Source organism: Delphinus delphis, chromosome 3 (assembly GCF_949987515.2).
Source record: "Delphinus delphis chromosome 3, mDelDel1.2, whole genome shotgun sequence".
NCBI lineage: Eukaryota > Metazoa > Chordata > Mammalia > Artiodactyla > Delphinidae > Delphinus > Delphinus delphis.
The window spans coordinates 137,056,572-137,069,478 of NC_082685.1; the positions used below are offsets into that span (position 1 = coordinate 137,056,572).

Consider the following 12,907-nt stretch of genomic DNA (forward strand, 5'->3'; position numbering starts at 1 on the left):
AACCAGCTTATCAGAATTTTCCCATTTGTTTCCTCTGGATAGCAGGCACTGACTGTCCTGTGCCTCTAGCACAAAGGGGTAGAAAGAAGAACCGCTTAACTTCTCAATTTTAAATTATGAAATATTCAAAAATATTAAAACCACACACAAAAAAGGGCATATTGATTCACTGTCAAGATTGAACCAATTTCACTTATCAATATATACTTTGGGTCTTTTCAAAGAAATAAAACCCTTTATAGATAGTAATAACCATTCTCTGTTTCTATAATTGATAACCTCACCTTCAAGTCCAGTCCTTCCATAACTTCCCCCCACAGAGGTAATTACCGTCCTGACATTGGTGTCCTTGTGCTGTCTTTTTACTTCATGTATGACTGTAAATGATAGGTGTTGCCATACACAGCAGTATTGACCTAAATGGTGCCTTATTGTGCAGATCTTTTTGCAACTTATTTTTTATTCAGTATTTTTGGTGTTCATGTTGATTGATATATATATAGGTTTAGTTCATTCATTTTAAATGCCAAATAATAACCTACTCAGAGTAAACCACAGTTTATGGATCCCCTCCCACTTGTGGATGGTTGGTTGGTTCACACTCGTTACTACCCACAGTGCTGCGCAAACATCTTTAAGAATCTTTGTGCACATGCAGGAACTTCTTTAGGGTAACGAAGTAGAATTGTTACATTATAGGCTATATGCATCTTCAACTTCACTAAATGTTGCTAAACTGCTTTCCATCATGATTATACCACTTAATATTCCCACCAGCAACATGTGAAAGTTCCTATTTCCCATTGTTGGCAACACTTATTGATACCAGACCTATTTTTTTTTTTTTAACATCTTTATTGGGGTATAATTACTTTACAATGGTGTGTTAGTTTCTGCTTTCAGACCTATTTTTTTGTCAGTCTGTTTGTATGAAATTGTAAACTTTTATTTCCCTACTAGTGGTAGTGAATTTCTTTTCATGTTTCTATTGACCTCTTGATTTCTTTGTTTGAGAATCACCTGTTTGTGTCCTTTGCCTGTATTTCTGTTGGATCATTTGTCTTTCTCACTGATTTGTAATTACTTACATGGCCTGGAAAGTGATCCTTAGTTTCTCCTACTATGTGCTGTCTTTCCATTTCATGTGTTGTCACTTAGAAGCTTTGAGTGTTAAAGTCTTGTTTGTGCTCTCTGTGACTTAGTTTCCTTACTATGATCAAATTCCATTGTCTTCTAAACCTTGTTGCTTTTTATATTTAGGTGATTAATCCATCTGGCTAGTTTTTATATGTGGTAAATGGTAGGACTTAAATATTCTATAGTTACTCATCTCAGCAACAGGTCATCCTTCCTCTCTTGGACAAAACGTTCCTCTGTGTACCATGTAACTCCCTGTAGATTTGTGTCTTATTCCTGTGTCCATGAATGTGGATCTTTCTTCTTGTTTGTCTTGACACCAATACTGCATTCTTAATTATTCTTACCTACTGTAAATCTTGCTATGTCTGGTGAGACAAATTTCCCTTCGTCCCTTATTCTTTGAGGCTACCTTGATTCATTTTGGTTCTTCGATCTTCATCTTTGTCCAATCTGTTTTTCCTACTTATTTCTAGTGGCTGTTTTATTTATAGAAATTCAATTTGGTTTTCAAACTGAATTTTGTTTCTGCATTTTGTTCAAAGTATCTTGATCTTAAAGTTTTGAGTCCTTTTTTTCTCATCATTCTAAACATGCTTATTTTTGCTTCATATTTTTGTTTTCTTTTAATTCTAACCCTGTTATTTCTAATTGTCATATACAAAATGCTTTATGTTGTGTTCTTGTTTTGCAGTCTCATATTTAACTGTCTTTCTTAAACTTTTTTTGTGGAAGTGATTTCAAACTTACAGTAAAGTTATAAAAGTAAAAACTGTGCAAAGAACATCCATCTACCTTTTACTCAGATGTACCTTCAACAGTTTACTCCATTTATTATTTGTTCTCTCCACACTCACTTTTTTTTTCTAAATCATTTGAAGTTAAGTTGCATATACTATGGCCCTTCATGACAGCTCCAGCGTTTTAACCGCCTGTTTGTTTTTGTTTATGAAAACTTGTGGCTTGGATTGTAGGAACATCTCTCCAAAGGGGGGTTTATATTTGCTTGTGCCAGGAGCCACAGCGGTAATACTGGCTTGGAACAAGTTTCTATTTTCTTGTCGTAGGGATTCTTTATGTGGATAATAGAAATTTGAAGTGCAGGCCCATTGTTAAAAATTCTCTGGGGAACCAGTTTCTTCAGAGTACTTCTGTCCTCACTCCAAACCCAGGCAGAGACAAGCAAGCTTCTTTGCCATCTCCCTTTGCCACCGGTTCACCTTTTGCTTGCAATACCAGTTCTTTGAATGTTCAGCCTTTGTGTTGGTGGGATGGACTTGGGGCATGAATTCCATCTCTCTGTTTCACATGGACTCAAGGCCTTGCTTTCTGACCTTCTGTGGGTTTTAAAATCGAAACCCTTTGTTCATAATACCACCTGGTCTATCAGCCTCCCAGCTGCAGTAGTTATGTATGGCTTTCAGTTCCCTTCTCGTTTCTGTCATCTGGTGACTTGATTGTGTGTGTGTGTGTGTGTGTGTGTGTGTGAACTCATTCGTACATTTAAAAGAATGTTTTATCTGTTGCCTTAAGTATTTGTTGCAGGAAGGTTTTATAGTTAAAATTGTCTCCAAATTGCCAAGATTGGGTATCAAAATATCACTAACCCTTTAAGCTAGAATTAGAGTTTTATAGAGACTGACAATCTTGGAAAAACATGGTCTCTATCGAGTTAAATGTAATTACATCATCCTCTCAAAATTTGAGGTAGCTGTTGTTCATAAGAAACTAATTGTAAGATAACTAGTTTTAATATACACTGACCCATTTTATTATTCAGAGGTAAGGACTTCATACACACATGCTAATCTTAAAAGATACTCGGTAACTCTGCTTAAGACAGTTGGCAGATGGAGAGCTATAATATCACCTGTTATTGCCTTAGAAGAGCCCAACCAAGGAAAAGTTAGTATAGCTGAAACATTTATCAGGTATCTACGTTCCAGCTGTCTCTAAGGAGAGGGAAGAAAAGAAAATCTCCTATGCTCAGAACATTTGCTAGGTTAGCCTCCTCTGATTGAGAAACTTCAAGCAATGATGGCTCTTACCTGCCAGCCAGGTAGCTCACTTTACCTCCTTGGGAAGGAGTAATGGGGGAGCCAGAAACTAGGAGGTTTGATTGAAATCCCTCCTTGTGGAAGGAAAAACAGTAGTATGGAAGAAACATGTTCTTCCCCAACAAGTTAGGACAATATCTTGTCTGATGGAAAGAAGCAGCAGAGAATGTAAACAGCATGCACACTGGGTGTGAAATGTACTCTGTTATGTTCATAGTGGCTTTGATTTCCATCTTATATTTAGAGGAATATTAAATATACATTTGACCCCTGAACAACACAGGTTTGAACTGCACAGGTCTGTTTATATGTGGATTTTTTCTCTAAGTATGTGCTACAGTACTTACACAGGGTTGGTTGAATCGCGAATACAAAGGAAACGTGTGTAAGGAGGGCGGGGTAAGTTATATGTGGATTTTCGATTGTGTGGAGGGTCAGTGACCCTAAAGGGCCAACTGTATAATTTATGAGCGTATTTTGGGGGCGGGGAGAGATAAAGCAAGCCAATTAGAATATAAGTTTTGTAAAAGATATTCTTAAATATGTAGTTGGAACCTTGCTGTTATTTAAATGTATCTGCTTAAATGAAAAGCCATAATATTAAAAACATTTTTAGGGATAACTGGCCATTTCATATGAATATTTTTCAGCATTAAAATTTTTCATTTTTTGTAGATTACCAAGAGAAATATCAAGAGTTACTTGAAAGAGAAGACTTTTTTCCAGATTATGAAGAAAATGGAACAGATTTATCAGGGGCTGGTGATCCGTAAGTTCTGTTTAGCTGCTTTCTTTTTTGGGGTTTTTTGGGTTGGGGTTGTTTCTTGGGTTTTTTTTATTGGTGGGGGGGTTGTTTTGCTTTGTTTGGCCATGCCGCGTGGCTTGCCAGCATGATCTTAGTTCCCCAACCAGGGATTGAACCCGGCCCCCCTGCAGTGGAAGTGTGGAGTCCTAACCACTGGACTGCCAGGGAATTCTCATCTTTAGCCGCTTTCTTTGTGAAATTTCTGTGGCCACAGTTTGTAGATGGAGTTTAGACTAGAAAAGATGATGAAAGAATGTGCATTTTGATTTAATGGTGTTATAGTGGTATATATGTAGTAGTTATTTACCAAAAATTTTCAGAAAATCATATTAGAGAAAACACTATGGTTCTGAAAATTAAATATAGTTAAGGTGGAAAAACTATTAATGTAGCATATTCAAACAATTAGTTTTTATAAAATAAATACTATTATTATACCCAAGACTTTAAATAAGTAACTAATGCTGTAAGATCTTAGGTAAGTTTTGCGCCTGTTTCTCCATCTATTAAATAGGAATAGTAGACCCCTCCTTGAGTTTTTTTGAGAACTAAATGAGATACATAAACACTGAGACAGCCCCCTGGCACATAGTAAAAGGCTCAAAGCTTAGCTGTTAAACGATTAAAATTAAAACATAGATAATTATATAAAAATGTTTGGACTGATAGACATATATAAATTATAGTCCTGTTCTCATCTCTCAATCTTCATCTGCCATTCTTTGTAATAAAATAAACTTTTACTGTATTACTCATTCATCGTTAGACCGTACTGCATTTTGTATATGGAAGGACCAAGAACTTACGAGGTTTAGTTCCAGTTCTGTTAACAATTCATGTGAATTTGGACATGCTACTTGGATTCTCCTCTTCATAAGTGGAGGGTGGAAATAAATTAAGTCTGTGGCTTCAGTTTTTCTTATCCCATCTCATGTGTTGTAGGTTTAAAAAAAAAAATGAACCACCTTTATTCTGTCTCTAAGTAGTAACATTTTAATTATAAGTCAGTGTAAGATTTTCTAATGTTAACATACTTTTATGTACTAGTTTAATAGAAAAAAATACAGGGATGTGCTTCCAAGCACAATTAGGAAGGTTCAGCCCTGCCGAGAGTATACTACTGGAAATTAAAGTTGCCCTTGGCATTGAATTTCAGGTTATCCTCTAAAGTTTTGTTTGGTAAACATTATATTCTCTTTGCCCTAATGAACTTGTGGCATTTCAACATATGGCCTTGTATTAGAAATGGGAGAGGAAGAAGGAGAAAGACCCATCAGCAATTGGTAGGATTGGCAAGATAGTTTTGTCACATGTTGGTAGAAAGGGTCATGGGGGGGGGGGTGAGGAGACACATATTTACTTTCATGGCGTAGTATCTTAGACATTTTCTGAATTAAAAAACATTAAACTTGTCATATATGCTTCTTTCACAGATACTTGGATGATATTGATGATGAGATGGACCCAGAGATAGAAGAAGCTTATGAAAAGTTTTGTTTGGAATCAGAGCGTAAGCGAAAACAGTAAAATTAAATTTCAGCATATCAATTTTATGAAGCAGTTTAGGTTATGGTGATTTAGCAGAACACAGGAAAGCAAGAAAATGTGTCACACTTATACCAAATTAAGGATGTTGAGTTATGTTACTAATGTATGCAACTTTAATTTTGTTTAACACTCTCTGCCAAAATAAACTTTATTCCCTATAACTTAAAATGTGTATATATATATAATAGTTTATTATGTACAGTTAATTCCACTGTTTTGGCTGCAATAAAATCGATTTTGAAAAAAATGAAAAATGTCGAAAGTAAATTTTGCTAGCTGGTTAGAAGCTTATCCTTTAAATTCTACTTTCCTTGAGGGAAAAATTCTTAGCCTGGAAATACATATTACTGCAAAATGTAGCATCCTTTTTTAGATATGAGTATTATAGCTTTCACTTAGTTTTACATTTAGTGTCTCAATGAATTGAGTTTCAAATATGAATCAGAATCATGAATATCTTTAGCACTGAAGTCTTAGAATATATCATTAACAACTGATTCACATATCCAGATGCTATTTGAGACCAAGGGCTTTTAAAATGGCTTAAAAAAAAAAAGACTAAGAACTCCCAACTAAACAACCAAGATTCTTCACTGAGGATTTACTGCAATTCTAGAATTGGTTTTTTTCACCTAACCTCACTACCCTAAAGCCTGGAACATTATTCTGCTTTATTTATATGACTTTCTCATTTTTGTTTTATAGCATGAGTTGCATTGACTTTTTTACTAGAGAATTTTACTAGATCTTTGTCACTCAAGTTTTCATCTGCTTTATAATTGCTATACCTTGAGAATCACTTTTCTAATACTTTTATTACTATAATGTGGTACCACCTCAGCCCTACCTAATTAATATTTTTACCAATGTCAAAAATCTTTTTCCAACTAACTAAAAGTAAAACTTAATGTACAAAAGGATTGCTTGTAAATATGCATGTAAATAGTTCTGTTAATAACCCACTGTTTTACATTTGGTACATCTGTGTCTGCCTATACAATCAGCTTTCTCACTTTTCTGCTTGTTTGTTTGGTCTGGATTAAAATTAGACTTTAAAAATAAAATTTAAATAGTTTTGTTTCCTCTAAGTTTTTGGAGTGGTATCCTGGTATTTTAAAGAGTTTCTGTTGAACTTTTTTACATGACATCATAAAGTTCAGATTTGAAATCAGAGAAACTATACTAGGATAGAAGATATTCTTTGAACAAGAGTTTCAATAACATATACATCTACTCAGAAAAAAACCAGCAATTATAAAACATTAAAATTCTTTAGTGTCCTTATTATAAAAGAGAAATATATATGTAATTGGGGCTTTTGGAAATTGTAATAGTCAGAATTCTTTTTTTCAAAATGGCTCCTAACATGGTGGCTAGTACTTTAATCTGCAGTTCTCTAAAGATTGTGCTCACTGTAAGTCTGAGGGATAGGGGGAAGGGGGTGTAGGGAAGGGGCCCGACATTAGACTGGGGCCAAGAATATGCTAACTGAATATACTTTAAACTTTGCCCAGTCGCTCTGTGCATAACCACCCAGTTTATCTGCTAGCTCATTGTCACCAACTACTGCTGTACTCAAAACAGCTACCAACAGGATCAGTGTGTTCCAATTACTAGTGCTACTTAAGTAACCACCCAAACTTAGTGTCTTCAAACAATAAGCGTTTTATTATGCTCATGCTTCTGTGGCTCAGGAATTTGGACAGGGTACAATAGGGGTGGCTTTTCTCTATCCTGCAGTGTTTTGAGGCCTCGGCTGGGAAAACTAAGGACGAGGGGTGGCTCCAACAGCTGGTGGCTCTAATCATCTGGAGTCGTCTTGACTCACATGGCTGATGACCCGGCTGAGATGACTTGAAGCCATCACTCGACCAGACCCACCTACACAAGGCCTGTCCACATGGCTTGGGCTTCTTGCAACATGGCAGCTGGGTGTTGAGGGGCCATTGCAAAAGACCTGGAAGAAGCTGCCTTGGAAGCTGCGTGCAGCATTACTTCTGCTACAGTGTCTTGGTTCTAAGTGAGACGCTTGCTATAAAGCTGTATCAGATAGAAGGCCTTCAAAGAATGTGTGGACATGCTTTAAAGCTGCAACAGTACATACTGAAAGGAAGAGTTGGCCGTGTGCCACGATAGTTGGCCTTTAGGATTGCCGTATCTTCAACAGAAATATGGATCAGTAAGTCTTTTGTAACAGGGACTATTAGTACAGATCTTTAATGAGCAAGGACACAAAGGTGCCAGTGAATGTTAGTCTCGTGTCTGGTAACAAAGTGCAAATATTAGTCTGAACCTGGCAGTTGTGTCATCAACTCAGATCCTCTGTATTGTCAGTGCTCTTCAGCCAAAGACTATCAGGACCATACCTGTACCTGAATGTGCTGGGTTTAGCACTTGTTGTCGTGAGGCAGAATTTACACCATGCGGAACTGTGGGGTATGTCAGTAAGAGGGTGTTCAAAAGAACTTATAGGATTTGGGCTTTGGTTGGATAATTTGGGAGAGGGCCTAAGAAACCGGAGGTACACTAGCTTAGATGCTGTCAGAAAGCAGGGGCAATTCTATGATTAGGTATTTCATTCAATCTTACCTGTAGGGAGGACAGTAGAGTATGGATTAAGTTGTAATTTGTTTAATAAAAAAATCGTCACATTTATCGAGAGAGGATGCTTGGTGTAAAAGAGTAAAAACCTGTCCAGGACTGAAGGACTGAAAATTAGCTCGTACTGAAAAAGAAGGAAGTAGCCCTGCCTATTAATCAGTCTGGGAGGACAGACACAGGTAAAGCCAGCTGCAAATTTAACAGGAAACATTTTTCCCCAAGGCCATGACCACCTCTTTGTGTGACCGCTGCTCTGTTAACAATGATGTCTCCAGACCTGCTTTGCTATCCTCACCCATCTTTTACTGGGGATACCCAATTGCTAAACTGCACTCACCTCATGATAACAGCAGTTAAACCCTGCTTCTAATCCTGTGCAGAAACAGCATCCAACCAGGAAGTGGTCTCTTCCCTTAGAGCTTCCTCAGAATTCTTCAGCAGGAACCCAAACCTTACAACGATGACGCCCTCCTCCCCCTGTGGAGAGCACCATTTGTGTTTCCTCTGAAGTGTGCTTTCTTCCTTACATGTCAAATATTTTGTCAGACTACAGGCTTGAGCCTGGTGGTCTTTGGCTGACTAGACTTTAGCAGATGTAAATAATTTAAGGTCATGTATGCTACTGCTGTATTATGTAAGCCTAGCAAAATGCCAGCCCTGGACGAACTGGACACTGCTGCTGCATCCAAGCATCTGCAGGTCATGTTTCTGGTAGGTTTGTACTGCTATAAATTCATAGTCACCACCTTCATTTAGGCTGTCAGTGCTGCCTGTAATCTTACATTTCTTCATTCTCTTGTTTAATTCAAACCCTCTCTACTCTGCTTGCCCCTTTATTCCCTAAAGACTTGCTTCACCGGAAAAAAAAAAAAAAGCCACCAGACAAATGTATACAAATGCATCTGCATGTACTTCATTCCTCCTCTTCCTGTATAAGAAGTATCCCTCCACCTATTAAAAACCAGTTATTCAACATGTGCTTGAATCCCATGGCCTCTCACTCTCATGAACTCTATTGTTACTTGGTCTGTAATTTTTTAAAAAATCTTTCTGCATCGGCCCTTTGCATGAGCTGTTGACCATGCCATTCCTCTCATCAAAAGAAATCTGGCCCTTACATTTCTCTCCAATTACAGTCCTATCTTTGGTTCCTAGTCAGACTTCTCAAGTGTTTTCCCATTTTTTTTCCATTTCCTTACCCATTTGCTCTTCAAACCCACTATAGCTTCTGCCACCACTATATACAACAGACCTCATTAGTCAATAATGACGTCCATGTCATTAAGTTGAATAAAGACTTCATTCTTTAGCTTGTTCTCTAGGCAAGACACCAAAATTGAATACACCCAGGCATCTAGAATACAATAGCTTGCTTTCTAGCTTTTGTGCTGTTTCTCAGTGTTTGGGGGGATTCTTTTCCCTTACCGAATCTGTAAGAACTGGAGTTCCTCAAAGCTCAGTCCTAAGCATTCTTTTCTCATGTCACAATATCCTTGGACTATTTCATCTTCTGAAGCTTCAGTTAGCATCTATCACCATTGACCTCCATATTTATTTCTAATCTCCTGATTCTAGACCTTTACTAATTTGTTTCCACTGGGAGGTCTCACAAAATTTGTCATACTATTCCCTAAATTTACTCTTCTTACATTCCCCCCTCGTTGATCGCACTGACACCTACTCACTTTCCCCAATCAGAAACCCCTGGAATTGTTTTTAACTCCTACTCTTAAATCATCCCTAAGACCAAAGAGTTGATCTCCTAAATATTTCTTGGAGCTATGCTCTCCATTCTCACTGTCCAGTCTTGAGTCTGAACTGCCGTCATCTCTCCTGTTGCTCTTTCAAAAGCCTTTTACTGGGCTCCACACGTCTGTTCTCATATCCTACAATCCACTCTCTATTCAGCAGTTCCAGGAATTTTTCTAAAGTACAAAAAGCACCACAAAACCCCTCTGTAGTAGACAGAATTTATATATAGGAGGTTCTTATACACTGGAGGGGGAAAAGGTGGGAGTTGGATAGGACCTAAGTTAGCACTGTGTAATAAAACTGATGTTACAGATCAATGAAAACATGGCTGTCTGAGGATGCCCTTATTACACTTTACATAAGATTGAGGTCAATTTGCGTATCAGACTTTTAAAAATGGAGATGAATTTAAGGAGCTATACTTCAATCCCTTAGTGCTGCCACCTTTTGCTTAAAGCTCTTGTAATAGTTTACCACTGCTATTAAGATAAAGTCCATAATTCATAAATCTGTACTACCTACCTCTATAGCCCAATTTCAGGCTTCTCTCCCCTAAGAAGAGCCTCTCTCTTCTCTTTAATCATTCTTAAACCAAACTGGCTTTTTTTTTCAGCCCTTTTAAGGGGCCAGATCTTTCCTTTGGGCCTCAGAGCCTTAACACAAGGCTGTTACCTCTGCTTGAAACACTTTCCCCCTCTACTTGGCTAACACCTACTTAGCCTTTGGATTTCAGTGAAAATATTTCTTCAGTCTAGGTTAAGTCTGCCCACTATATACTCCCACAGACCTCTGTATTTTATCTTAGGAACACTTATCACAACTGTGATCAAATTATTGTCCAGTCGTTTCTTTCCAGTTAATCTCTAGCCCCCATCCTCAACCCTGGGTCTCATTCGCTGCTTTATCCCCAGCACGCCCAGCACGTAAAAGGCTCTCCATAAATACTTGTTTTAATGGAAATAAATAAATATAGCAGACGCGTCCACCTGCCATTGTAGAAAAAGATTTAAAAGGTGCAGAGAAACTGTTGAAAGTCATTTTCTGATACCAAACTAGGAAAAGAAGGTCTCTACCTTTGCCCAATTTTTTTAACAGCTTTATTGACGTATAATTGCTTAGATTATTTAAATAACCATTACTCCACTAAATTATACCTCTGTAGCTACCTCGGATAGACCATCAGAATGCAAGTCCCAACCAGGTTTGAAACAACCAGGTCTGAAACAACCAGGTCAGACCAGCTCCTTGTGGGGTACCGGAAGTAAAAACCGGAGAGGAGCGGACCAGCTTCCGGACTGGGAGCCCCCGCCTCCCCTACTTCCGGTCCCGTCCCCCGATGCGAGCGGAGGGCGCGGTCAGGTCGGGACTTCCGGTGTTCATTTGTAAAGTGGGGCGGCTTTTCTAGGATGCGGGAAGGTTTGAATCGCAGCTGTTTGTCTTCGCTTCCTCTCCGGGGTCAGAGCTGTCGATGCTGCTGCCGCTGCTCCTCCGCTCCTCTGACTCGACGAAAGACCGCCAAATACTCTCCCTGTGGCCTTATTCCTCTCGGTTATGATTGTTTTCTTTCATCGAGAAACATAACTTGCTGGTAATTTGTTAAACTCAAAACAAATTCCTCGAGAAGCAGTCGTGGGCGGGCGCAGACGTTTCTACTCCGACCATTTTGGCAAATTAAAAGCACAAGGGCCGTTGATTGTCCTCATTTCCACGACTTTTCAGCTCAGAACTGCTTGCTGTGTGAGTTTAAGATGTTGGTTGTTGTTTTGATGAGGCTTTTTCTGTAACTAGATAGCGCATTTTGAAAAATGAGGCTCCCGTTTATGTCAAGAACAAACTTGTGGCTTTTTGATCGTTAAATGTACTCGGACGTAATCTGCTGGGTAGTGAAAACACAAACAGGAATAAGACAGTAGAGATGACGCTGGAAATTTAGGTTGGAGCTGGATTATTTTTTTTATGATGCCAAGAACTTTAGACATTTCTACTGTTTCTTGTGTATGCTTGATTCTTTAAATAATCTAAACAACAATTATACCCCAATGAGCTGTTAAAAAAAAAAGAAAACTTGGCTAAAGATAAAGACCTTTTTCCAGTTGTTATCAGAAAATATGTTTTCCAACTGTGTATCTGCACTTGTTTTTTTCAGAAATAGCAAGTTGATATCATGCATATATATGATACGTATAGCTGCAATATAAATATATTTATTGCCGTTTAACAAGTATGTAGACAAGTGATGTAAAGCGGTTGGTATGGTCGGGTTGTGGAAAGTTACTTGTGAGGGCAGTACTGGAAATGGATTGGAGAGGGGAAAAATTGGATAAGGGTCCCAGACAGTCTACAGGAATGGAGGGGAAAGTTGAGGCCTGAAATAGGAAAAGGAGGAGCCAGATTTATGGGGGAGACTGACAAAATCAACAGGACTTGTTACTTGGATGTAAAGGGAAACACTGAGAAATCAAATATTGCTAACATTGAGATGCCATTAACTCAAATTGCAAATTCAGGAGGAGCAAGAATTTTAAAATTCACTTATATATTCTTATATATTACTTATATATTTATCATTAAAAAAAGTTTATTGCACCCTTATTATTGGCCAAGTATTGTTTTAGGTGCCAGGGATAGAACTGTGAATAAGACAGATGAGGGCCCTGCTCTGATTGAGTTTATGTCCTAGTGGGAAAAGACTAAAAGCAAGTAAATAAATAGAACAGTTTTGATAGTAATAGATATTGTGAAGAAAAACGATGAAATGGTTAAAAAGTGATTGGGAGATGGTTGGGAACAACTTTAACTGGTCAAGTTAGGCCTTTGAGGAAGTTAGATATTTGTGCTGAGATATTAACGGTGCCAAAGAACCAGCGATGTGATGAGCCAGGGAAAGGACATGCTAGGCGGAAGGAACAGTGCAAAGGTTCTGACATGTGATACAGCTTTCTTAAAAAAACATTAAAAAGGCCAACGTAGCTAAGTTGTCCTGAACAAGGAGGAGAGGGTTAGGAGA

At 38.1% G+C, this 12,907-nt stretch overlaps 2 protein-coding genes across 3 annotated transcripts in view; both read left to right on the forward strand.

The window, feature by feature from the left end:
• PAIP1 (poly(A) binding protein interacting protein 1) overlaps positions 1 to 5,715 on the forward strand; it is a 28,358-nt gene extending 22,643 nt beyond the window's left edge. For both annotated transcript variants that reach the window (XM_060009520.1, XM_060009521.1), the window contains exons 10-11: positions 3,870 to 3,963; positions 5,433 to 5,715. In XM_060009520.1, the coding sequence (XP_059865503.1) occupies positions 3,870 to 3,963; positions 5,433 to 5,526 (188 nt within the window). In that variant the 3' untranslated portion in view covers positions 5,527 to 5,715. The remainder of the gene's footprint in view (positions 1 to 3,869; positions 3,964 to 5,432) is intronic.
• Positions 5,716 to 11,553: 5,838 nt separating this feature from the next.
• Positions 11,554 to 12,907, forward strand: part of C3H5orf34 (chromosome 3 C5orf34 homolog) — a 30,905-nt gene continuing 29,551 nt past the window's right edge. Inside the window, exon 1 of the mRNA XM_060007059.1 lies at positions 11,554 to 11,637. The gene's annotated coding sequence lies outside the window, so the exon portion shown is untranslated. The remainder of the gene's footprint in view (positions 11,638 to 12,907) is intronic.